Raw genomic sequence first — 26,252 nt, forward strand, 5'->3', positions numbered from 1 at the left:
TAAACTAGGGGCAGGGTTGCTGGCTCAAGCACACACCTGGGCGACGTTTCCGGGAGGAATCGGGATTACTGCGCAGTTGTCCATCCCTGCCACTCAAAGTGTGGCCGGAGGACCTGCACCGCGGGTAGCAGCGGGGAGCTTGGGAGAAAGGCAGAATCTGCATTTTAGCAAGACCCCAAGTGGTCTGTGTGCACAGGAAGGTTGGAAACGCTGGTCTCACTTGCTCTGAGGTGAGTCTGGCATGATGACTCGAGGGTGGCCGGCATCACCCAGGGGTTCGGCTGCAGGGGCTGTGAACCAAGGGGAGCAAGGCCTGCCGCTGCCAACCCCCACTCCCATCTCGCACCTGCGCTGCGGGACCAGGGCAGGAGGTGCTCCAATGCCCACGTGTGCTTTGGATGAGGTTCCTTCTGTCCCTCTCTTCCCCGGCCACTTCCAGCCTCACCTCCTCCCTGAAGCCTTCCCAGCTGCCCTTGCTTTACACAGAGAGTAGAGCTTGCAGCCCCTCACCCAAGCCTCCTGAGAGCACCTCCCTTCTTATAGTTGTCACTTAGCTGTTTACACTTTTATCTCTCCCACTGGCAGGAGAAGTCCTCAAGCAGAAAGGCTTTGTCGTAACCACATATCCCAGCGCCCAGGTGTGCAGCCTGGCACAGAATAGCCCCTCAGTAAATACGTGTTGGATGAATACATCCTTAGAATCTCAGAATAAATGATGGATGAAGGAATGAAAGAAAGAAGTAAAGGAGTGAATCTCTAAGTGAAAATTTTAAGGAAAGCGTAGGAGTCAAAAGCGCGGGGTATTTGAGGGGGGCAGAAGAATGGCCCTCAGGGTCATCTGTGTCCCATGTACAGGTGCTGATGGATGCCTGGGACCACACCACCTGCTAGGATGAGCCACCTCTCCAGTGCCACCCAGATGAGCCCTAGGAAGGCAGCCAAGTATTTATGAGGCTCTCCAGGAGCATTACTGGGGGAACAGTTCCCTCTCTCTCCGCCTCTACAGCACCATGAATCACAGGATTCTGTCACCAGTCACCCTGGGCTGCTGCCAAGGAACGTGGGAGGAGGGGACCTCAGGACCCAAGCCCAGGCTGCTGCTGTCTCCCGGGAGCCAGCAGAACTTGCTCTGGGCTAGTGCAGCCCAACAGGCCCTGGGGCCCTTTCAAGCCCCTTGGGGAGGCGGAAGGGTCGGATGGGAAGAGATAGAAACCAGGGTGGACCCCTAGAGAGATGCGCACGTGTGTCTGTGTGTGTGTGCACGTGAGCACATATATTTAAGTTTCTGCGCTGTTGGATTATTCACAGGGCCTGGATGGACTATCACCAGCTCTAGAGGAGGGATTTGGGCGGATCTGCCCAGAAATCAGGTCTCACGGTGTCTATGAAATTGGCTGATCGAGGGTGGGATGGGGGTTCTCAAATTTTCTTTTTTTTTCTTCCACATGGGGTAGTGTAGCGTATCCTTTAAAAAGATTCTGAAAAGTTGATCTAAGACCCTTACACAATTTGAATTTTGCTGTCATGTCCTGCACTGGCTATTGTGCGGGTGGGTTCCCCATGCTCATTTATTCCTGCAATGACTGATTTTAATTTTTTTCTATTTCCTGTGAATTCCCACAAGAAATTATTCTAGGCAAGATGCTGCCACGTGGACGATGAACGAAGTTTAATTTTCCTTACACAGTGGCAAACAGGTGAGAGTTGTGTGAGAGTCAGGAAGCCCCTCTGAGAGGAACAACTGCTGGAAATCCACCTGGGAGAGGCAGGGGCGTTCAAGGGCAACTGAAACTGAAACAAAGGCTCAGAGAGATACAGTAACTTGCTCAGGGTTGCACAGCAAACAGGTAGCAGAGCCCATGTCTGGCTTGACTGTAAGGCTAGGGGGATTTGCCTGATCAGAGCTTCTCAAACTTTCCCCCAAACATCTCTGATGGCAGAGGAGAACGAATTTGGACCTTTGGGGGCCTGGCACACAGGCCTGAGGGGAAGCCCAGAATTTCTTTGTCATTTTGTGTTTCATCTGAAAATTTTATGTAAGTGAATTTGCACTCTATTTCATAATACTTTGCTCTAGGACAAAAAATCATGTTTTGTCCTTGTAAAAATCTTTGAGTAAAATCAATTAACCAGGAAGCCGCTCATGTTTCTGCTGCACTTCAGGTGCTGCCTGGCGGACCCTGGACCTCAGAGGAGGAGCGGCTCTTACAACCCACACAACCCTCCACCGTCTGTAAACACAGGCTCGTGTTTCAAGCTGTTACCAACCACTCCAAGGCCCAGCTTTTCTGAGCTTTGCCCTCCAGGGGCCTGGGGAGTTTCTAGAGATCACAAAGCTTTGAACTGTTCCATTTTTCATGCTCTGTGAGATGGTATCTGGGGACTCCACTCAGGCATCGGGCTTTGCTCAGGCTAACGGAGGCTGTGCTGTCCTGGGGTCCGGCCCTCCATCCACCCAGCTGGCACCTCCCTAGGCCCTCTCTCTCCTGCAGCTCCACGTCCAGCCCACCACCAAGTCCTGTCGATGTCCCCTCTGCTCGTGGATACTGTCCACTTCGGCCCATCTCTGTGCCCCTCCCTAGTCCTGGCCATGCCCCATCTCTGGCCTGGACCACTGTAACCTCCTTCCTGGTTTTCTGCTTCCACTTTTGCCCTCTCAAACCCATTCTGCTCACAGCAGCCACAGTGATCACTCAAAAACACAAATCCAGTCATGTCTACCCTCCCTCTTGCCCCTTCCATGGCTCCCTATTGCCCTTAAATCACACCCTTTCCCGTACATGCAAGGCCTGTGTGATCTGGCCCTGCCACCTCTCAAGCCTAACTGAAGCGCTCTCCTCTTCCTCTCCTGTGCTCCAGCCACACTGGCCCCTCCCAGCTTCCAGAATTCACCAGGCTCCTCTCCCAGGATCTTCACTAGTGCTGTCCCCTCCATCTCTAATGCTTTGTCACTCAGCCTTAGCTGGGTCCTCTCCCTCATTCATTTAGTGCATTTTCTTGAGCACCTGCTATGTGCCAGGTGCTGTGCTTGGTACTCAGTGCACTGTGGTACCTAATTCTTGCCCTCTTAGTGCTTACTATCTAGTAGGCGGGACCGATACACATGAATAATGGTAAATTGTGATAAGTGCTAGGATGGAAAATAACAAAGTGCTAGGGGTGGGGTCGGGGAAGAGGAGGGCAAATTAAACCTCCTCCAACTCAGACCCAGCTCAAAACTCACCTCCTCTGGGAAGCCTTCCCTCTGCCCAGACAGGCCAAGCCCTCAGCTGTCTGCTCCACAGCACCCTGTTTTCCTCCTTCCCTGCACTCGGCCCAGTTTGCAATTAGACGGCGATTTGTGCAACTAGAGCGGCAGTGAGGACTGTGCATGGAACAGCCACGCTGCCTCCGTGGGAGCTCAGGGAAGGGCCCCCAAGGCTGGGTTCACCCACACAATCACCAGAGAGGAGAGCATCATCGGCCACGTCACAGAGGAGCACACTGATGCTGAGAGCAAGAGAGGCTGCGTTAGTCATCGAATGCCACCCAACAGCTACCCCCACATGTAGCAAAACCACGGAGAGTTATTATCTTCTTATTACTCCTGTGGGCCGGGGATCTGGGCATGGCTGAGGGGTCCTCTGGCTCAGGCTTGAATCAAACTGCCGACCAGGGATGTGGTCTCACCTGAAGGCTCGACCAGGGAGGATAAAGCCCTCACAGGTTGCTGACGGAGGACCTTGGTTCTTGGCCTGTTGGCCGAGGGTCTCCCTCAGCTCCTTGCCTGTGGATCTTTCCCAGAGCAGCTTGCAACACACTCAGTGAGAGAGAGAGACCTAGCAAGCCAGAAGCCACAGTCTTTTGGTGACCTGATCTCAGAAATGACATTCCATCACTTTGGTTGTACCTTATTGGTTAGCTGCAAGTCACTAGGTCCAGCCCACACTCAAGGGAGGGGATCACCCACGAGCTGGAACACAGGAGGCAGTGGTGGGGGGAGGGGACAGTCCCCTGGGGCCATTTGGATGCTACTGATCGCAGAGGTCATGTAACCTTCCCAAGGTCTCATTGCTGGGACATGTTCCAGCTGCTGTTAGCAGAGGGGCTCTCTGTCCCCACCAAAGGGATTGAGGGTGGGCTGGGATGGCCAGCTTTCTCCAAGCCCAGGGATCTCCCACCAGCTGTGGCTTTCTGTAAACCACACCAAATGCTTCTCCCGTCATAGAAGCCAGAGGCTGCTTCCTGCCCAGCCAGAGAGGCTGTGTGGGGCATCTGAACTGAGAAACAGTAGCTTTCAAAATCCTGGAGTGCCCACAGAGGAGCGGCTGACTGGAAAACTGGCCCCTCTATTACCCTCTGGTGCTGTGGTCACATTTAAACTGAAAAGGGACGTGTGACGTGGTCCTAACCCCGTTTTATAAAATTATTTCTCCTCCAGATGTTCCTGCCTCACATTGGAAAAGCCTCTCGTGCCTTCTTGCTGGGATCCTCTCTGGGGATCCAAGAAACACCACAGCCCTTTGGTTTCTCCCACTAAACTGAACCCTCACGGTGTGTCCCATCTCCCGGCGCTGGCGGGAAACCAAAGTTCAATTATTTGGGGGGGCTCCCTCCGCATCCTCTTCCTAATCCCCCTGGCAGGCATGGTCCTGGGCAACTTACTCCGTGCAGAATAACTAAAGGTTACTTCCCCATGAGGGTGTAAGCTGAGCGAGGCAGTGACTTTTGTCAGTTTTGCGCAGTTGTGTACATCGTCAGTGCCCACCACATAGCAGATGTGCAATAAATCTTTGCGGAGTGTTAAACGAATGTCTTTGGTGTTGCTGCTACACCCCTTACCCAAACACGCACGGTGGCTCGACGGGAAGGACAAAGGGGTCTTCACCAGGCCAGGGGCCTGAGCTTCTGCACGCGATACAGGCTTTTCCCTTCTGGGTCCAACAGGTGATGTGTGAATAAGCAGTGACCCGTTTTCTGCACCGGGAGTCTCCTCTGTTCCACCCTTCTCAGATTCCAGAAAATTCTCCCTATTCAGCCAGAGCCACCTCCCCATTCTCTAACCCCACTAATCACATTGTGCTTCCTAGAAAGATCCTCTTTTCTCAAAAACAAAAGCCTCGTACTCAGCTTCACCCCTGCGGTGGGAGCAGGGCAGCCACCTGCAGCGCGGCGTGGGTGGAGGCAGTTCCAGCTCTTCTGCTTTCTGCGTCCCCAGCAGTGAAACAATACCTGAATTTGTACCTCAACAAGTTTTCTAGGGGAAGGTTGCAGGAGCAGAGTGACGACATCCAGCAGGGAAACTCAAAGTGCCAGGGAGCCTGCACTCTGCACGGGGGCGAAGCGCTTTACATCCTGGGGGACCTGGTCCTCCTGCAAAGCACCCGCCTGCAGCCTCGGGGTGGGGAAAGCATCGTCAAGTGAATGAAATAGCGCAAGGCAAAGCGCATCAGGAAGACGACAGCTCCTACATACACCATGGCATGGCTGCCCGGACCCCCCATCATAGCTTCACGCCACTGATCTGGGGAGAGGGCAGATGGCGCCCCTTTCAGGCACCCAGGCACAGACCTCCCTGGGGCTCCTCCTTGCCACGTGCAAATCCTGGCTAACAAAAGCCCACAAGAACAAGACTCAGGCCCCAAATAAACACCATGCAAAGCCCACGTTTACTGGGCACTTACTAGAGACCAAGTATAGTGTCAGGTGCTTTTCATGTCCCTCTCACTTAGTCTTTCGAGATAAGAATGAATAGCCCCACTTCACAGATGAGGAAACCGAGGCTCAGAGAGGTAAGATTTGTTAAAGGATTGATGCCATGGGGATGGTGACATGAGTATGTCTGATGCCACTGCCCATACTCATAATTACCATGTCCTATTGCCCCCTCCAAATCCCAGTGGCAAGGGACCAGCACCAAAGGAGGACAGATATGGTGTGGAAAGGGATTCATGACCAACTGGGCAATCTGGGAAGGCCTCACAGAGGAGGAGCCAGGAGTTGAAGGATGGGTGGTAAGTGACAAGTAGAGCCTGTGAAAAAGGCGTTCCAGGAGGGAAGCTGTGTAGAGCTGGGAAGGCATGGGGAAGGTTCTGGGCACTCAAAGCCATGCTCTCAAGTTCATGTATTGGCGAAGTGGGGAAGTTGGGGAGAGAGAAGATGAGGAAAGTGGGCCACAGCCACTGCGGAGAGGGGGGTGGGGTCAGCCTGGGAGAGCCCTGGGTCTGACCAGCCTGAGAAAGGTCAGACCATCCCCAAAGCCTGGGGCATCTGGTCTCCAGGTGCCCATGTCCTTTGCTGGAGGCCAGGACACCTGAGGCCTCACCCTCCTCTGGACCTGCGAAGCCACAGCTGTCATTTCCTGACCGTTCCACCCAGACACCTAGACACAGGCAGAAGGGGTGCAGGAAGAGAGGAGCCAATTCATTACAGACAGAACATGTTCATCCCCAGCCACGGGGCAACTTGGACCCAGTTCAAACTCCAGCTGGACTCTTCTGAAACGTTTTTTTCTCTTCTAACCAGCTTCAGAGCATGTAGGAAGAATCCTGGTTCCAAACTAAACAGATGACATTTTTCCTTGCTAATATGAGCTGCGGCAGAGAAAAGATTTCATTACACATATACTGAGATTCTGGGTAAGATCAAGGTTTTTTTTTTTTGTTTAAAGCCTTTTCTACTAAAACTATTTTTAAAAAATGATTTTTTAACCACCCAGATTGTCCAACCCTCTCACTGAGTGAGGAGCCAGAGGCCCAGAGATGGCCTGGGAGTTGCCTGCGGCCACACAGCAGTGAGCAGCAGAGCCCAGAGCCAGGGGCCCAGGGTTCCTTGTGGACTCCAGCCCCAGTGCTCCTTCCACACGCCAGTGCCAGCTTGGTTTGGAACCGCTTGGCCTGAGGAGGGGAGGAGAGTGGGGCCAGGGCTCAGGGTTCAGTTTGGCCCAGCTTGAGAGCTTCTCAAAGCTTTGGCTGGAAAGACTCTTCACCCATACCCCACACCACACCCCATGGAACCTGGCTCAGCCATTCCTCCACCGAGGGAAGCCTAATTTATCCTGGAATGAGCACTGGATGAGGATTCAGAAGTCCAGGGATCCAGCCCAGCTGGGCCACTTCTTAGCACAGCAGCACTGGACTGCTCCTGTCACCTCTCTGGCTTCCTTGGCTATAAAAAACAAAAGAGCAGACAGAAACCCTCCAAAACCAAATAGACAGATGGAAGCACACGATCCCTGTAAAAATGTGCAGAGTGAATTCAAAACCAGCTCTGGAGTCAGACTGCCTGGGATTGAATCCCACTTGTGTGCTCTGTGAATTTGGGCAAGTAACTCTATCTCTCTGTGCCTCAGTTTCCTCATCTATAAAGTAGGGATAACAATAACATGACCTACCCCCATAAACTAGTTGTGAGAAAATTAAGCAAGATGATACTGTATGTGCTGAGAGTTTAGGACAGTGCCCGATACATAGCAAGTACTCTGCATAACTGTCAGTTGCTGTTGTCACTGCTCCTTGAGCCTCCATCGACCCCACGCTCTGCACCCAGCACATGATACATGCCTGGAAGACACAGATGTCTGTGTGCCCAGGAGCCTAGCCTGGTGCCTGGGGCTGGCGGAGTAAGGGTGGGGTGGAGATGGGAATTGCTCAGTGGAAATAATATTTATAAAGCAGGTGCATGCATCACACTGGAGCCCCCTTTCCCACAAACCCTCCCTTCCCCACCCCAAGCAGCTTCTCCAGGGGTTAAGGCTGGTGAATGAATCTTTCAATGATACATATTCCTGTGTTTGGTGCCTAGCAATAACGAGCTTGTACGCCAGGTGAGTCACCCAGACCTGGTTCCGGGTCTGTGCCATTTATATATCTTCCTCCAATTCAAGAGCCACAGAGTCAGTGATCATGGACATTCATTCATTCAACAAACATTAATTGGGTGCGTGGCAACCTACTGATTCATGAGTTGGAAGGTTGTAAAATATTATTTAGAAGCTACACAGTGTCAGGTGGGTAACTTACTGTTATTAGACACGTGTTCCTTAAGTGTCTGTCCTCTGATCTTGGGAACAGTATACTTAATGTGACCTTGTTTGTGAATTAAGGAGGGCCAGCTAATCTTTCAGAAGACTTCAATTTGCAGTTTTGCTCAAAAGCGCTTCAGCCTTTACAGATGAGGACCTACCTGTCTTTCTGGGTTGCGCTAACTCCTTTGCTAGTGAAAAGCTTTCTGTGTCTTTAAAAGGGGGCGGCATCCTGTCAAAAGGTCCCTAAAGCATAGGCTGGAGGCGCATGAAGTCCCACCCACTTTCTGTGACGTCCTGTGTTCAGACTTCTGATTGCACGCCTCCGACGTCAATCACGGGGCGTGTGTCTTGCTGGGACACAGTGGAGGGCTAAGCTTTGGTTCGCGGAGCGGTCGGGTGTATTCTCTGCACGCCCCCACGCCCTCGAGGCCCCTGGCACCCGACCCAACGGCGGAGCCGGCCAGCGCTTCCCGTGGCTCCTTCACGCACCGGATCGCTCCTCGCTGGGGCGGGACCTGGCCCGGCGGCTCCGGTCACTATGGTCAGTGGTCGCGGGGGGAACGCGAAGGGGGAGCGGGAAGGGGACGCGGGGGCGGGGTCGTGACCGGGCGCATGTGCACTCGCGGGACCGGGTCGGGCGCGAGGCTCAGCCCCCGCGCTGCCCCAGCGGCGTTCGGACCCAGGATCCTGAGTCCGGACGGATGCTGGGGACCGGGTCGCGCCCTCCTGTCCCCCGGGGACACCCAGCCAAGGAGATCTAGCTCCGCCGGAGGCCCCCCCTCCCGGCGCGTCCGCCCCAGGTGGCCCCGGCGGTGCTGCCCAGACGGCGCAAGGTAGGCACGCTCGACGGGAGCGAGGACGGGAGAGTCCGGACTATGGGTCGCCTCCTCTTTGTTAGGTAGCCCCCCAGTCGACAGCTCACGGCCCCACCCACCCACCGAGGGCTTGGCCGTCAGAGACCACCCCCCTCTAGCCCCCGCCCCAACACCATCAGTGAACTTAGGGGTTGCACAGGTAGCCAGTTCGCTGTCCCCGTGGGCGGCTGGACATTGGCTCTGTCTTTGGAGTTAGGACCCACGTGGACAAGCTGTCTCAAGTTTTGAGGCACATGAGTTAGGGGTCCAGGGAAAGCAAAGACTAGAGGAACCCCTGATATCTAGTCCTGTCTGAGCAGAAAGGGCCTCAGAGACGGAAGCCAGACCTAACCCTGGGCTTAGGCAGGCGGGGAAACTGAGGCCAAACAGGGAAGGGGCCGGTACTGATTGTGGTGGACCTGACACTTGGACCCAAGCCTCTGGACCCCCAGTTCAGTGCTCTTTGTGTTACATCTGCCCACTTTCCAGTTTCTGGGGTCAGGCTTCCTGCAGAGAACTGGGTGCGATGGTGGCCTAAAACCCTTCAACCCTGAGCAGGGGGCTCTAGGAAGCCTGTGGAGTGTGTGGGCTGGTGGCCTGGCTCGGGGCCACACAGCCCTGGGTTCAAGTCTTGCCTCCACCCCTTGGAAAGCCAAGAGGCTTTGGTTGGTCTGTTCCCCTCCTCAGCACATGTGTATAATGCGCTGCAGTGAGGACCATGTGAGGTGACTGGCCACGGCTTTTCCTGTGATCACAGAGTCTTTGAAATGGGTGTGCACAGACGCCTGGTTCTTCCTGCTTGGCCTCCTCCCTGCTATGTCTGGGCAGGAAAATGGGTCACCACTGCAGATGCTGTGGGCTGGGGTACGGGTCAAAGCCTGGTCATGGCCTGGCATGTTCTGGGTGTGGCATGGGCAGCCAGGGCATCTGAACCAGCGCTGTCCCGACCAAGCCAGCCTGCTCCTGGGGTGTGGCTGGGGGCCTCTGGGGCATCTGGAAGCACCAGCTTCCTGCTTCTACCTGGTGCCCAAGGATTTACCTGGTTCGGCTATTCCTGGAAGGCGGCCCAGGTGTTCCTTCATCACCCAGGGAGTGGCAGGAGCTGGGAGAATGCTGGGAACACTGGGTTTAGCCACCTGGGAGCCAGAGGCTGGCATGCCCCCTGGCCACCACTGGAGCAGGCTGGCTTGGTCCAGACAGTGCTGGCACAGCTGGGGCGGTAGGGGCTGGGACCTCAACTCCCACCCTTTGTGCTGCGCAGTGGTGAGACTGCTGACTCCACTCTCCCACCCGCTCTGGACCAGGAGACTGGGAGTCAGGGCAGATGGGGTCCTCAGAGGGGCCTGGGGGCCTTGGAGGTGGATGAACTGGTTAACCCACTAAATAGGACGTCTGCAGGGGAATCATGTGAGTGGAGGCTATGCAGGGTCTGTTCTTTCCCCTTCACATGGCATTTATTGAGCACCTCCTGTGTGCCAGGCACCATGCTGGGCCCTGTGCTGTGTGGTAATTCCATGTTGTCTGAGTCCACATGGTGTGCATGGTGGCGTGTGTGTGTGTGTGTTAGACAGAAGACAATGTCCTTGGAAAATACAGCATCTCCTTTGCTTTCCTGTTTCAAAGTCACTGGGCTATGCTTAGGAAGGGGGGCCCAGGTAGAAGACGTGAAGCCCCTTGGGAGGGTAGAGGCTAGGACAAGGACCAGGCCGGGGGCTGCCCCTGGCAGAGGCTGCAGATGGTGAGGAGTCTTGTGAGCCCTCGAAGTGGGTCGAGCATTTGGTGAATGAATGAGTGGGACTCAGACATAAACGGTAAAACCACAGGGTCCTATAGTGCTTTGTTCTGTCACCTGTGAAACAAGTCCCGGTGGGCGCCCCTGTCGGGCCTGTGCTGGGCACTGTGTCAGTGATGAGAATGACAAGGTGTCTGTCCTCTCTGGGAGCTCGGAGCCTGTTGGCCAAGACAGAGCTGGACACAAGCAGTCCCTGAGCTACTGCTGGTGGCCTAAGAGGCTGAGCAGGGCTTCAGGGCACAGTAGGAAGTTAGTGCACTCTGAGGGGGTGGGGAGTGTTGGGGAAGGGTTCGCAGAGGAGGTCTTTTGACCTGGGTGTTGAAGGATGTATAGGAGCATTCAGGAAGGATTTGAGGAAGATGACATTCCAGGCAGGGAGGACAGGGGGCTTAAAGGCCTGGAAACATGGTCAAGAATGAGGTATTCTGGCCAAGGTGAGCAGCCTCTGTAGACGCAGGGAGCTTGGGGGAGACAGGGGGGATGAGTCTAGAAAATTAGGTGGAGTCTGAATGTTCTGTGCAGGTCTTCACTTTCTGTGTTGTGGAGTTTGGGTTCTGCAGATGGTTGGGGAGGCCTGTGACATACTTTTGAGAAGTAAGAGATGGTTAACTTGGGTGATCTCTCTGGCAGTGAAGCGGACGCAGGGGTGGAGGCGGCCAGGCCGGAGTCCGAGACCAGCTAGTCCATTGTTCACTCGTTCGCTCAGCGTGTTAGTCTGCGGGGCTGCTCTCACAGAGCACCACGGGCTGGGTGGTTCAGAGCAACAGAAGTTCGTTCTTTCACAAGCTAGAAGTCCAAGGTCAAGGCGTCAGCAGGGCCACGCTCCCTCTGAAGGCACGAGGGGAGGGTCTGTCCCAGGCCTGCCTCCGAGCTTCTGGAAGTTCCTTGGCTGTGGCAGCAGAACTCTGATCTTCACACGGCCTTTTCCCTGCGTGTCTGTGTCCTCATTCCCTCTTTTTGCAAGGACGCCAGTCATGTGGGATTAGGGGCCCACCCCACTCCAGTACGACCTCATCTTTGCTAACTACATCTGCAATAACCCTATTTCCAAATGAGGTCACATTCTGAGGTACTGGGGGTTAGGAATTAGGAATTCTACATACGAATTTTGGGGTGACACAATTCAACCCGTAGCACTCAGTCTACATTTTTGGAGCATTACTGTGTGCCAGGCCCCAGGGAGCCAGCAGTGGCAGAGGCAAAGTCCCTGCCCTCCTGGAACTGATACTCTCCTGGAAGGACACAGGCAGTATGCCAATACATGGGGGAACCTACTGTCAGGTCATGCCCCGGAGAAATAAAGTAAGCTGGGGGCAGGGAGGGGCAACTTCAGACAGCATGCTCTGGGAAGGTCTCTCGGAGGTGACATCGCCCGCATCATGGGAAGAGGCACATGAGCATTCCAGGCAGGAGGAACAGCATGTGCCAAGGCCCTGAGGTAGAAGCGGATGTGTCTCATTGAGGAGCAGAAGGGCCGCTGTGCTGGAGCCGGGGAGAGTGAGGTGAGCTAGGGCCAAGTGGGTCTGAGCTGGGAGGTGGTGGAAAGGTGCAGTCTTTGCTGATGCTAGGGAAGCCGAGGGGCCGGCAGGCGGGGTGTGCCCTGTCTGGTAAGCCACTTGTGTTGCTTATGGGACCAATGGGAGCCAGAGGCCAGCCAGGCAGATGACAGTGCACAGCCTGGGGCAGGAGGGGAGTGGAGGAGCACTCCCGGGCCACGGAGTGAGCTCTGGCTGGGCGGCAGCGTTCTGGGGGTGCGTGGTGGAGCAAGAGAGCAGTTAGAGACATGCTACCTCACGGCCGTGCTCAGACACCTGAGTGGCTGCTGGCTGCTTGAGGCCGGAGCTCTGTCTAGGGATAGGTTGGTGCAGACATGAGGATCTGAGGAGGGTCCGTTGGGAGGATGCTGTGCACACAGGTGTTACTGGGGAGAGCCAGTATGTCACCATGGCTAGAGGGACTTGGCAGATAGGATTAAACGAAGGATCCCGAGTTATCCAGGTGGGCGCAGTGATGGAGTTATGAGGGTCCTCATGAGAGGAGGCAGGGGTTGGAATCGGCGGTAGAGACAGTGGAAGCAGACCCAGGGAACACGGGCAGTCTCTGGAAACGGAAGAAGGCAGAAGACAGATTCTTCTGGAGCCTCCAGGAAGCGCGCAGCCCCGTCTTGGCTTTAGCCCAGGGAGACTCCTTTTGGACTTGGGACACCAGAACCATGAGGTCGTAGACTTGTGTTGTTCTGAGACACTAAATTTGTGCTAACTTGTTATTATACAACAGCAATAGGAAACTCATTCAGGGCAATAGGTCTCCCTTAAATCCGTGGCCTCCAAACATTTTTGATCACTCACTTCATTGATAAAAAAGTGTTGAGCACTCCACACGTATATATTTTATATGTCATGCCCCAAAGCAGACATTTAGATGGGCATTTCCTTACAGGCCAGGCCAGTGCTGGGGCCGGCGTAAGCCTCTGCAGGTGACTGGGACCTTCTGAGAGAGGAGGGTGGCCCAGGTATGAGCCCTGGGCTTCTGGCAGGTGAGACTGGAGGCTCTGGCCTTCTCTGCAGGGGAGTTGGTAGCCGGAGGTCAGGCCACACGGTGAGGTGTGGCTGCTGGCGGGGCCTGGGTGGCGAGGCTGGCTCACCGGCCCTGCCCAAGCAGCCCAGGCGGGAGATGGGGCTGGCCAAGGGCTGGTGCTGCCCACTGGGGCCCCGAGCCTGGGCTGCAGGTGCACTCGGATGCCCTGAGGAAGGGCATATTGCCGGGGTTATAGGCAGAGGTGTGAGCCGAGGTCTGGCTGCTGAGGAGATGTCAGGAATTGACAATAGGACAGGTGAATTCTCTTCCTGGAGGGTGACAGGGTGCAGAGTGGCACGTGCTCTGTTGAATGCCTCTGATGTGCTTGGTGACCAGAGTCCCAGGTCCCTGCCTGAGATTGCCACACCAGGTGACCTGGGGCAAATGGCTTGACCTCTCTGTGCCTCAGTTTCCTCAGCTGTAAGAAAGATATTTCAGGTTCGAATGAGATAATCGATGAAGAGTGGGCAGTGAATGAATGAAGATTAGCTTCATTCATTCAACAGGCAATGACTGAGCACCTGCTGGGTGCCAATGCTGTTCCAGGCCCCTGGGGTACACTCGTGAACCGAAGCGACAGACAGTCCCTGTCCTTCGGGGCTTCATTCATTTCACCTCTCACGAAAGCTCAGAGGCCGGATTCAAACTCTGAGCTGTGCCTACTCCAAGAGGGGCCCATGGAGAACACACACTGGAGGTGACGAGGACCTCGCTTGGGGTCCCACGCTGTCTAGACTAGAGAGTTACGGGACAGGCCTTGCAGGACTGAGGGACGGGGCTGCCCCAGCCCACTCCGTTCCGCTTGGCGCCTTCCCGTCCTACAGTCTCCTGTGCCCCCGCCCCACGGTCTCCTGGCCTTACACGGAGTTGGGCACGTGGCTGTAGGCTGCTTGAAGAATTCTTGGGTTATGTGGGCAGGTTTTGGATATGTAGAGAGGCTTGGGAGAGAAAAGTAGGGGACTCCTGCTTTCTCTAAATTTGGAGGTTGGGTGCAGTGTGTGGATCAAGGCTGGGGTATCAAGTGCACATCTCCGGCATCATAGTAGGTTCTTTACAGGCGGCCCAAGCCCGTGCTCCAAGGTTGCAGGAGGAAACAAGGCCAGCAGGCAGATACAGTGCAGGCTCCCACCAAGGACTCAAACCCGGTCTGAACACCCAGCCCACGTTCTGGTTCCCAGGATTGCTGAGGAAAAGCCAGAGATTAAAGAAACATCCTTTTCTCACTTCGAAATATATTCCCAGCTTCAATCTGCTAAAAACTGTTTCCAAGCCGAGGTGCTATCTGCCTGACTTAATTAGCATCTATTTGCAAACCAGCAATTAAAGAGCTAAAATCCTTTCAGGTGGCCTGATTAGGTCTGACAGGACACTGTCAGGCATGGCCTGCCTGTCCTTTCTCCATAATATCCTGGAAATGTCCAGCCATAGTTTAAAAAAACAAGCATCAGTTAGAGTCAGCTGAGGTCAAACACAAAGCATCATACCTGATTTATGGGCTGGAAAATTGAGGATGTATCTGGGGTTTTCTCTGGACTTGAGTCTCTGGTCTTGCCCGGGGCTGTGACCAGGGCTGTGATGGTGGGAAAGGGGCGGGGACCGCCTGGAGCTGATGTGGGTCATTCTGGAGGTGCCACGCAGGAAGGGCCTAGGTGGAAACCCACTTGTCCCCCTGGTGTCCCATAAACACACCGGGGACCACTAGGGGGCGCTGGAGCTGACCTGCTGACCCAAGGCTCTGTCACCTGCAGATGGGGGTGACCCATGCCATGTGACAGCAGGGTTGGACCTGAAATAACACTGAGCAAAGGAGGAAAACCCCACAATATCCATAGGATAATATGCAAACTTAAAATGCAGGCATACATACAACTCTGTGTTTTTTAAAAGACAGATACATTTCATTTGTAGGAGGTACCTAGAATAGTCAAATTCATTAGAGACAGAAAAGTAGAAAGGTGGTTGCCAGAGACGGGGGGAGGGGGAATGGGAGTTAGTGTTTAATGGAGACGGAGTTTCAGTTTGGGAAGATATAAACGTTCTGGAGATGGACGGTGGTGACGGTATCACAACAATGTGAATGTACTTGACGCCACCAAACTGTACACTTAAAAATGGTTAAAATAGTAAGTTTCATGTTACATACATTTTAGCATCATCGTCATCATAACAGACAGACACATATGGAAAGACATGCCATGGAGACCCCCTACAGGGGTTTGGGGCTGTGGAGGGATCTGAGCAGGGATCGGGGGTGAAGGGAAAACGTGAAAAAGTGCCTTGCCGGGGCCTGGTGCCGACTGTGCGTCCCCGGGACCACGGGTGTGGTGAGCTCAGCTCTCAGCAGCAGGGAGGGCCCTGAACTGCCGTTTAATATTTTTTATTTAAAGCCAAAAACTGTCCTAGAAGGCCCTGCAGGCTTTTCATGAGTCCAGTGGGCCAGCCCTGGTCACCTGGCCGCCCATAGCTGCAAGGGAGGCTGGGAAAATGACAGGGAACGTGGTGGGACTGGCACGACTTACCCAGGCACTTTTCATCGAGTTGCAGGATTCTGCCAGTGAGGAAGAAATGGGCAACGGCCGGTGGGACAGCAGCCCCCGGCGCCTGCCCCAGGGTGGTTGTCTGATGACCCCTGCTTGTTTCCGGTCGCCCTGCCACCGTGGTGTCAGGCCAGAGGGAGGAAGGAGCCTGGGGCTGACTTAATTTTGCAAAGAAGGATGGGTACGGGATGGAACCTTCCAGAAACAAAACCCAGAATCCCTTCTCCCCACCCCTAAGTGTTTGTTTGTAACACTCTGTTTCCTCTTTTGGAAACATTCTTCCTCCTGTTCTTCAGGACAACAACTTCATCTTCCATTATACTTTTAAGCTTTCCTCTGGGAAGTTGCCCTTGACCCCCCAAGTCTGGGGCAGGGCATGTGTGGGGCCACGGGAAGGGAGAAGAGGAATAAAGTGTGAGCGCAAGGCAGAGCCCGAGCCTGACTCGGATGGGGCAGGGAGACCAGGGAAGCCGCATGGAGGAGGTGGCTTATATTCATTCATTTAGCAAACGTCTCAGCCCCTGCTCTGTGCCAGGCCGCATGATAGGCCCTGAGGCGTCAGGCAGACAGTATGATAAGCTGTCCCAAGGCAGGAGAGGCTGTGTGGCTTGGAGACTTTAATAGGTGGGGACATCCAGGTCCCCTAGAGACGGCCCTTCCCAGTCTGAGCACCTCTCCGCAGTCCTGATGCTGGACATGGGAATCTGGGCCCCATGTGAGTTTGGAGTCTGTCCGATGTGGAGACAGGAGAAAACCTGGACGTCGTTTAGGCCTCATAATCTCGTGGCCCAGCTCTCTGCTTCTGCGTGCTCAGCTCTGGGGAAAGCTCATCATTAAAAATCCAGATATATTTCTTCAGGTGGAGAAAGGGGTTTAAAACACCAAAAGGCCCCTCCTTGAGCAGATGGCATTGGGCTGAGGTCATTCTCTAGTCAGTGATGAGGCTGAGACCACTGGGAAAGGCTGCCGTGGTCAGAGACGTGAAGTGAAAGGCAACTCCAGTGACAACCAAGTGTCAAAAACGATGGCACTGAATGGATGGAAAACTAGATTTCCATTTACAAAAATCCCAGTTAAAGTCAACCTGTTGGCTGTGCATAAAAATGGTCTCCCTGGGTTGTATGGGGGAGCCAGGGTCACTTTCTCCTACACTGTGTTCATGCGGAGATCAAAGGCGGTTTGCAGGCAGGGAGGGGTGCGTCTCGCTGTGGGAGCCCCGCTGATGAGATAGCCCGAGGCGAGGAGTTGGCTGCTAGAACAGACGTGTCTCCCCCTGAAGCTTCCTCCTGCCATTGCCTCCTCCCTGCCCACCCATTGATTTCTTCTCACCTTGGAGAGACCCTTTCTCTAGGAGGCTTGTCTTTCTGGTTGGAATTGACTCAGAGCGGGGCTGTAGTGTGAACTTTCGCCGGTAGGGGGTGCGTGAAGATGCCCTCCCCTCGCTGTGCTCCAGGAACTCAGATCTCTGAAACCTTCCCTGGCACCCCCAGGCCTCCCTCCATGTACCAGTCCTTCTGGGGACCTTACTACCCTGTAGCATTATCGTTTTCCCTCTAGACTCTGAACCTCGGGTGCGGAGGGTGGTGCTAGATATTCTTCCCTCTGCATTTCCAGCATGTGACACGGTGCTTGGCGTAGCTTAGGCTGGATGTTCAGGAATTGCTGGATGAATGAGTGAATGAATGAGACAGGAAGGACAAAAGGAGACAGAGGCACTTATCCTTGGCATGAGGGTTCTTTAGGCTCCAGGTATTACTTTCTATAAAATTATTCAGGGCCGGCTATGGTGGCTCATGCCTGTAATCCTAGAACTTTGAGAGGCCGAGGCGGGACATCATTAATAGAATGTGACATTCTATCAATTCCTTGAGATCATCCTGAAAACAGGATTTACCAGAGGAAAATCCAAGCTGAGGCAGGAGGATCGCTTGAGGCCAGGTGTTCGAGCCCAGCCTGAGCAACATAGGGAGACCCCATCCCTAAAAAAAACAAAAAAAAATTTTAGCCAGGCATGATTGTGTGCACCTATAGTCCCAGCTACTTGGGAGGCTGGGGCAGGAGGATCGCTTTAGCCTAGGAGTTTGCGGTTGCAGTGAGCTATGATGAAGCACATCATAGGGTGACAGAGCAAGACCTTGTCTCAAAAAAAAAAAAAATATATATATATATATAAAATGAATCAGTTTGCAGGTTTTAAGGTGAGGTTCCATATAACCAGGAATACCTCTTCATGGTGGTGCTCACCCTGCCTGTCCCTGTCCTGGGAGTGTGACAATCCAGACAGGCATCTAGGATGCTGGTAACATACTCACATGTAGCTTTTGTGGGAAGGTATCATTCACTCTCTTATGTAACTAGCAGTTCAGAGGCCACCAACTTGGTGAATTCCATCAGTTCCTTTTGAAATTGTCACAGCATTTCTTCTTTATCTTTCAGAGTGAAACATCTTTCAACCTAATATCAGAAAAATGTGACATTCTATCAATTCTTCGCGATCATCCTGAAAATAGGATTTACCAGAGGAAAATCCAGGTGGGGCAGAGGTGGGGAAAGAGGACCCTAAATTAGATGGGCTGGAGTTGGGAACAAAGAAAGAGGTGCCACTTTGAAGGCTTGCTGTCTGGGCCAGGTTCTTGGGCAAATGAAAGCACTCCAGAATACTTTGATGTCAGGCATTTGTCTTAGGAAGAAATCCTTCAGTTGCAAAAAAAAAAAAAAAATTTTTTTAAGCTACACACTGTGCTAAGTGCTTTATTTACTCACTGAGACTCTGATGGGTGCAGCTTGGGTCAAGTGCCCATTAGCAGCTAAGGGTGGTGGAGTTGGCATCATGTGATCTGAACGCAGCCACAGGGACACATCCCGGGGCGGGAGCTAGGGCCGAGCAGCAAGCTGACGCTCAGGTCCCCCGGAACCCTCTCGGGAGGTGAGAACAGAGACTCTAAGGAGAAACTCCTCCCCTGCCAGCCCGCCTCAGGTGGGCCCAGGTCAGCTCTGAGCCTTCTCATCACCAACGGTGGGGAGCAGGGACTTCCTGACCCCTTGAAAACCATTCTCTGCTGTCAAAACCCTGCCTGTAGCCCCACGAGGCAGGAAAGGGGATGCCAGGCCCGTGGAGAGGGACGCTGACAGTTGGGAGCAGAGCTGGAGCAGGGGGTGGCACGGGAGTGTTGGGAGGACTGTCCAGACTGAGGCCCTCCAGGGCGCCAGAAGGCCCTTTCCCCAGACTCTGCAGCCTCCTCTCCCCCCACCAGTCCCACCAGCCCCCTTCTGCTGCCAGCTCCTGCTTCGCTCAGCGTCATTCCTCCAGGAAGCCTCCCTTGACTTCCAAAGTCCCATGTCGATGCCACTGCCCCATGGCACCCAGCCGGGCACTCCTCTGTCCTCACACCATCATTGTCTAATCCTCTGTCCTCTCTCCCTGGGGCTGCCTGGGGCCAGGGACCGACACGGGATGCATATGCTGCATTTCTGTGTTCATGGAATGGATGGTGCCGGGAGACTGAGGGGACAGGCAGCCTGAGGGGAGGGAGCAGGTGTTATCTGGGAGAGGTGGGGTGGGGGCCCAGCCAGGCCCAGTGCCCAGTGCCACACAGAGCCCTTGTCCTGCAGATGTCCACATTTCCTTCTCTCCCCCACCCGCACAGGAACTCAGCAAAAGGTTCACCGCGATCCGCAAGACCAAAGGGGACGGAAACTGCTTCTACCGGGCCTTGGGCTATTCCTATCTGGAGTCCCTGCTGGGAAAGAGCAGAGAGATCCTCAAGTGAGTGGGGCGGGAGGGACTTGCCAGGTGACCGCCCTGGGTTCTCGAGGCGTGTTCTCTGCGCCAGGTCAGCCCTGAGTCTCCCAGAGGGTTTTTACTCTGCTCAAGTTAACCCAGGGAGTGAGCTGGAGGGCTGCCTGGCAGAGGTGTTTGATGTAGGGGAAGCCCAGCTGCCTGCTAGGGTGGCCAAGAGGCTGGGGATGGAGTCAGTGACCTTCTAGTGCTTTCCAGCCCCATTTCATCCACGAGTCTGGGTCAGCCCAGGTGAGTTGCGTTGGGTAGGTGCTTGGGGACTCACTCCCAAAAGAAAAGAAAACAAACAGAAGAAGCAGCTTTGCCCTGTTGTTCTGAGCAATTCCTGCTGCCCTTGGTTTGGGGTGTGTGTAACCCAGGTGTCTGGCCAGGCCTGGATCTGAGCTTGGTGCGGGAGAAGGTCTCTGTGCAGAGCTTCCCTGTGCCGTTCCGCTGTCAGACCTTCACGTGTTGGTTAGTTCAGGGCTTCTCATACCCGAATGTTTGTACAAAGCTCCTGAGATCAATTAGGGGGCAGGTTCCCGTTCAGTAGGTCTGGGGTGGGGCCTGAGATCCTGCATTTCCTGCAAGCTCCCAGGCGATGTTAATGCCACCTGGCCTTGGACCACACTTCGAGGAGCAAGGAGCGAAGAGAACTCCTGGCTCTCAACCTGTGGTCCTCTCGCCATGCTTGGAGGATTGGTGAAGTCCACAGGCTCTCCTCATCGGAGATGTGCACCCCCACCGCCCCCGGAAACAGTGCAGTGGGGCTGCCGTCACAGAGCTCCCGCGCTTGGTCTGTGGACCCCTTTAGCTAAGCAGGTTTCTCAACAGCAGCACTACTGACATTTGGGGTGGGGCCAGTCTCGTTGTGGGGGGCTATCCTGCAGCGTCCCTGGCCTCCACCCACGAGATGCCAGTAGTAACCTCTCCCCAAATCATGCAACCAAAAACATCTCCAGACATTGCCAGATATCTCCTTGGGAGGAAAAAGTGAACCGCCAGGTTAAGAACTACTAGGTTAAGGCCACCGTCTCCTGTTCACAATACAGGCGATCTCAAAGGAGGCGGAAGTTAAGCCATCTGTTCCCCATTTTGAATGAACAGTTCAGATCGTTTCCCAAGTGAGGAACTGGCCAAGCCCCTTCAGCTGGAGGGCCAGCTTTCTCAATTCCTGCCTCCTATTTCTCACAGCCCTGTGGGGGTCACGCCAGCACCGTGCAGGGGTTGTGACCCCAACTTCATCTTCCCCACGACCCATGTGCCCTGGACTTGTGCCATGCAGCTGCCCTGGCCTCCGAGGTCAGAACTCACTCTCTTGCTTACTCTCTGTGTGACCTCGGGCCAGTGACCCAGCCTCTCTGAGCCTCAGTTTTCACATCTGTGGAAGGTGGATAATGTTTCATACCTAAGGGTGCTGTCGTGAGGACTCGGCGAGGTGTTGCTGGCCAAGCCCAGCTCCTGCGTCTTTCTCTGCGCCAGCCCTGTGCTCTGATCACCTTCCGCCCTCCCTCGCCCAGCCAGGCAGTGCCACAGGGGATGCGGCCGTGAATGTGAACGAGAGACAGAAATCCCTGCCTCGGGGGCTTGCATCCTAACGGGAGAAGATGACAGGACATAAGTACCGGTGTCAGGTGTCGGGTGGTGCTGAGTGCTGTGGGAAACGCCAGGCAGGGAAGGGGGCCGGGGAGCCCGGGCTGGGGGCTGCAGTGTTGAGCAGGGGTTGGAGAGGTCAGAGGGCTGGGGCCTCGTGGGCCCCTCTAACGACCATTCATCCTGAATGACACGGGAGCCACTGGGGGATTGAGCAGAGGAGGGGACCTGCGCTGCTGGCTGCTGTGTGCAGGATAGACCGGGGCGGGGACACAGCCAGGGAGACGTGGTCGGGAGTGACCCGGAGGAGAGATGGACATGGTGGGAGCAGGTGGACAAGACGGGCGTGGTGAGAAGTGGTCAGATAGACTCTAGACGCTGTGGGGTTGGTGTAGACAGGATTCCTGTGGGACCTGGACGTGGCACGTGGGCAGAGAGGGGGGTCAAGGATGACTCCCAGGTGTTGGGCCTGAAAGTTGGCAGGATGGCCAAGCCCGGGCAGGGCTGGGATGGTCATCCTGTCCAACACCTCCCGCTCAGGAGGCAGCCTCATCGTCACCCCCGGGCTGCCCGGGAGGGTGTCTCCTGACCACCAGCCCCTGCCCTGAGCTGCAGGGAAACCCAGCGGGCGCCAGTGGAGTGGCAGTAGCAGGCCGGACCGTGGAAAGCACAGGACGCTCGGTACCTCCTGCCTGTCGTCAGCCCCCCTGCAGTGGAGGTGACATCATCACCCACATGGCACAGAGGGGAGCCCACGGCTCAAAGCCACAGGGGGCTTACAGGGCGGGAGGCGGATGCAGCCAGAAGCCAGTGCTCATTCCCTCCGCTTCAGGCAGCTCACCCCATGCCTGTCCTGGTCACATCAGGCTCTTAGATACGGACCAGGACTAGGCAGGCGCAAGTTGCCTTGAAGCAAAAACCGCCGTCCTTCCAATTTAGGAGATCTGCTTCCCAGCCACACGTGCCACCCCCTCCCCCCGCCCCCACCAAGGCACCTGATCTTCCCAGAGCACAGCAGCTTGTGTAGCTGCCCAGGCCTTGGCACTCCTTTGTGAAACCTCCCGCCTCCTGGGTCCCCCTTCCCAGGGGAAGGGTGCTGGGTGAGAGAGCTAAGCATGGCTGCAGTGTTCTGTGCCTGCCAGCTGGTCACCCAGGGCCGCTCACTTGGTCCTTCTTGTGCAGGAGGCAGCCCTTCCTCCCTATCTCATCTCTGCTGCTAAAGTGTGTGTGTTCTGGAGCCGGGCGCCAGGCCCAGGTTCCTCCCCACGCCCCTGAGGGTGCCAGGACAGGTCCCAGGAAGGGGCTTTGCCATTAGGGGGTCTTGCAGTGGGCACAGAGGGGCTATCCAGAGTTCCCAGAGCCAGGGCCTTTGGGCCAGGTCTTCAGGGGTGACTCAGTGCTGGCAAGTGTTTAACAGCTTGCTGGTGGGGGCCGGGAGGCCAGATCTGAGCTGTTAGCTGCTTGCCGACAGCTGTCGATGCTCCTGTCATGATCGATTCCAAGCTGTCATTACGAGGTCACTGAGTAGGGCATTGGGAAGAGATGCAAAATAACACACACTACAGTCCGTGTCATTTTGCCGCTGTATGGGCACAATAGACCTAACCCCATAACCTCAAGAGCATAGAGAATAGTAAATAATTAGTAAATAATGAGTTTTGAATATTTATTAACTTTGTTTTTTTAGTATACTTTATTTCATTGTAAGTTTACATCATTTGAGTTTTAATAATGGCTGTGTTAACACCTGGCTGGCTGAATTCTTGAAAATTTAACAATTAATTCACCCTTGTGAGCAGATACAAACAGGCTCTCGCACAGCCCCGAGGAGAGACTCCCTGCAGAGGGGCCGGCAGTGCTAATAGGGTGGAAATGTGCGTGGGGACGGCCGGCCGGGGTGGGACGGGGGTTCTGAGGACTCACTGGAGGGGCGGTTGGGTGCAGGGGTTCAAGTGGGACGCAGTTGGCGTCACAGCGCGCTCCCTGTGTTTCCCTGCGGGCGCTGAGTCTGCTCCTTCTTAGGTTCAAAGAGCGTGTACTGCAGACCCCAAACGACCTTCTGGCTGCCGGCTTTGAGGAGCACAAGTTCCGAAACTTCTTTAATGCTGTGAGTGCACTTGGGCCGTGCTGGCTGAGGAACCAGGTCCCTCCTTCCACGCTGGCAGAGCGGACACTGGCGGGAGTCCCCACGCAGCCCACAGCTCTGCTCCTCCTGGGGCTGTGGCCTGCTTGTAGGGGTGTGGGGACACAAGGAGCCCAGGCCCTGCCCTTCCCTGGGAGGAGGCCCCTCCTTCACCCGACTCCCTCTCCACCCCACACCTCCCCATCCGGTTAGTTAAGGGGGTGGGTTCGAGGACTCTCAGACGCCTGCTGCTCTGAATGTGCACAGGAGAACCCCAACCCGACTGCTGTCCCCAGACGTGCCTCCGTACATATGAATTACAAGGCCTTGCTAACCCCTGTGAATGAGGGAGGCGGGGTGGGGGGGAGCGAGGCCGGGTCCTGCCAGGGCCTCCCCGGCTGACGGCCGGGTGGGCGCAGTTCTACAGCGTGGTGGAGCTAGTGGAGAAGGACGGCTCGGTGTCCAGCCTGCTGAAGGTGTTCAACGACCAGAGCGCCTCGGACCGAATCGTGCAGTTCTTGCGCCTGCTCACGTCGGCCTTCATCAAGAACCGAGCAGACTTCTTCCGGCACTTCATTGACGAGGAGATGGACATCAAAGACTTCTGCATGCATGTAGGTGCTGGCTCTGCTCCTGTCGCCGTCTCCCGCAGACTGCCGCACCCTGTCCCTAGCCAGGGGATGCGGGTGTCACAGCTGCCCTACTGATGCAAACAGCGCTAGGTTAGCAAGTTGCAGGCAGGTCCCATCTGAGCTGCCCGTGCCAAGTGGCTTGGGACAGGTCACCTCCCCTTCCTGGGGATTTCCCATCTGAAAAATAAGGGCTTTGGACTGGCCTGTTTACACAACTGCACAGCCCCAGTCACATCTGCCCCAACATGTGTTTTTGTTTACAGCGCGTGGTATTTACCTGAAACGGTTGCCAATATTTAAAAATTGGGAAATTTTAATATGAATCTCTTGGAAAATCAGGAGATTTCACCCCCAGGCCCTTACTCTTGCATGGCAGCACCCAGGAGCAGCGGCTGCCCACCGTGTGTGGGACATGCTCGCCAGCCGGCCACCACCCCTGCCTCTCCCTGCTCGCGCCTCTGGAAGCACTTGCGCCTGGAATCCCTGGGCGGCCAGGTGCCTTTTAGCTCTGAGATTCTTTGATGCCCAACCTGAAAAATCCCTTCCCCTCCTTTCCAGGTCGCTCAAAGGTAGTGGCCTCTTCTCAGGTACAACAAGAGGGTTTAGAATAAAAGCGAACCAGGCTCAATTCTTGCAATTCTAGCAATTTCTAGCTGTGCTGTTTCCTCCCAGTGAGCCATGTTCCTTTGTGAAGTGAGCACGTCAGTGCCCATCTCATGGGTTGTTGTGACGACGATGTCCCAGCACCGAGGCTTTGCTGTGACCGCGAGCCAGGGTTGAACTCGCTTGACCTCTGCCAGGCCTTCCTCCTGAGCTGCCTTATTTTTCACTTGGCCTTTGCAGGAAGTGGAGCCCATGGCCATGGAGTGTGACCACATCCAGATCACAGCCCTGTCCCAGGCGCTGAACATCGCCCTGCAGGTGGAGTACGTGGACGAGATGGACACCGCCCTGAACCACCACGTGTTCCCCGAGGCCGCCACCCCTTCCGTATACCTGCTCTATAAAACATCCCACTACAACATCCTCTACGCAGCCGATAAACACTGATGAATTTTGGGCCATGCAGTGATATCTGTCACCTAATGGGACTGCATTCTGAATGGAACATTCCGGCTTTGCAATTTTTTAAGCGATCTAGACTGTAGCTAGAAAATGTACAGCCTTTTGGGCAAAGCCACTGGGAATGAGGTCCACCCATTCTGGACTGTGGTAACGGGGGTATTTTTAGTATTTATTCTGATGGAGGATCAAATGCTTTCTAATTCTGGGCCAGGAAGCGAGGGCCCCTGACTCTGCACCCCAGTTCCCTGTGAGACAATGGGTGGGTCACCCACCCTGTTTGGACCTGTTTCTTCAACTGGAGGAGGTTCCTGCCAGCGTTGACATTCCATTGTACAAAAAACGGGGTCCTCTGGTTTCTCTTTACCAGAGGTGGTGCCTCTCCGCAGGGGAGGAAAACTCAAGGTCAGCTATCTAACTCAAGTGACTGATGTCCTAGGCCTACAGAAAAGAATCCAGTCCGGTCGGTTGTGGGACTGGGCTCTGGTGGGTGGGCTGTTGAGGTCAACTCGAATGTGACGGCTGCAGTGTGGTTCCACGCAGCCATGAGGGGTGTGTTTTCCTACCCCTAACTTAAGGAGAAGAAAGACTTTTTTGCCAAAGTCCAGAAAGGGGCCTTTAGCCTTCAGCATGAAGCTCAAGTTGTTGGGGCCCCTCTACCTCTCTCAGGGCCAGAACTGGCTGAGTTTTGGCGGGTAGGCCCTTCAGGGTCTGCTGTCAGCCCCACCTGAACAGAGGCTTAGGAAGGCTAGGGTCTGACCAGAATCTGTGTATTTCTGTGACCAGGAAGCTGCAGCTGGCCCTTCGTCCCCAGCATATCCTGGAAGTAGAGTCTAGATACTCGGCCGGGTAGAGATGTTGGCACATGCAGCCGTGGAGCCCAGCTGAGCAGGGCAGACGCTTTGCAAGGCTTGGCTTCTTTCTCCCATTCTGCTCCCTTTATGGGCTGGGGAGGGGACGGGTGGGAAAGAACAGAGACAGCCATGGAAACCGCCAGTGGGGAGATTTCCATTGTGGAAATTGCCTGAGAACTCTGGGCAGCAGCTCTCTCATTCAGCCCCCTGGACCTGCCTCCTTAGTAACCTCCTCACCCTGCTGCCTCAGGACCTCCAAGAGCCCATCCCTGGGCTGGCGGGCGAGGTGGCAGCAGGGGCAGCCACACACTGGCTGGGCTGAGGCGCTGCTAGCAACCTGTCGCTTTGCAGGAGGACAGGGAAAATGCAGGGTGTGGAATTGCCCTTTGGGGTCCTTCCTTAATAGAAGGCGGCCTGCTGACAGGTTTCCTTGTGCAGGGATTTAC

At 55.0% G+C, this 26,252-nt stretch overlaps 1 protein-coding gene across 1 annotated transcript; it reads left to right on the plus strand.

The window, feature by feature from the left end:
- Positions 1-8,537: 8,537 nt before the first annotated feature.
- OTUB2 (OTU deubiquitinase, ubiquitin aldehyde binding 2) lies at positions 8,538-25,145 on the plus strand. The gene is made up of 6 exons (XM_069465261.1): positions 8,538-8,546; positions 18,202-18,297; positions 19,413-19,531; positions 23,159-23,243; positions 23,678-23,872; positions 24,734-25,145. Exons 1-6 carry the CDS (start codon positions 8,544-8,546, stop codon positions 24,938-24,940), a joined length of 705 nt encoding a protein of 234 aa, XP_069321362.1. The 5' UTR covers positions 8,538-8,543; the 3' UTR covers positions 24,941-25,145.
- Positions 25,146-26,252: the final 1,107 nt, after the last annotated feature.

Source organism: Eulemur rufifrons, chromosome 2 (assembly GCF_041146395.1).
Source record: "Eulemur rufifrons isolate Redbay chromosome 2, OSU_ERuf_1, whole genome shotgun sequence".
NCBI classification, from domain to species: Eukaryota; Metazoa; Chordata; class Mammalia; order Primates; family Lemuridae; genus Eulemur; species Eulemur rufifrons.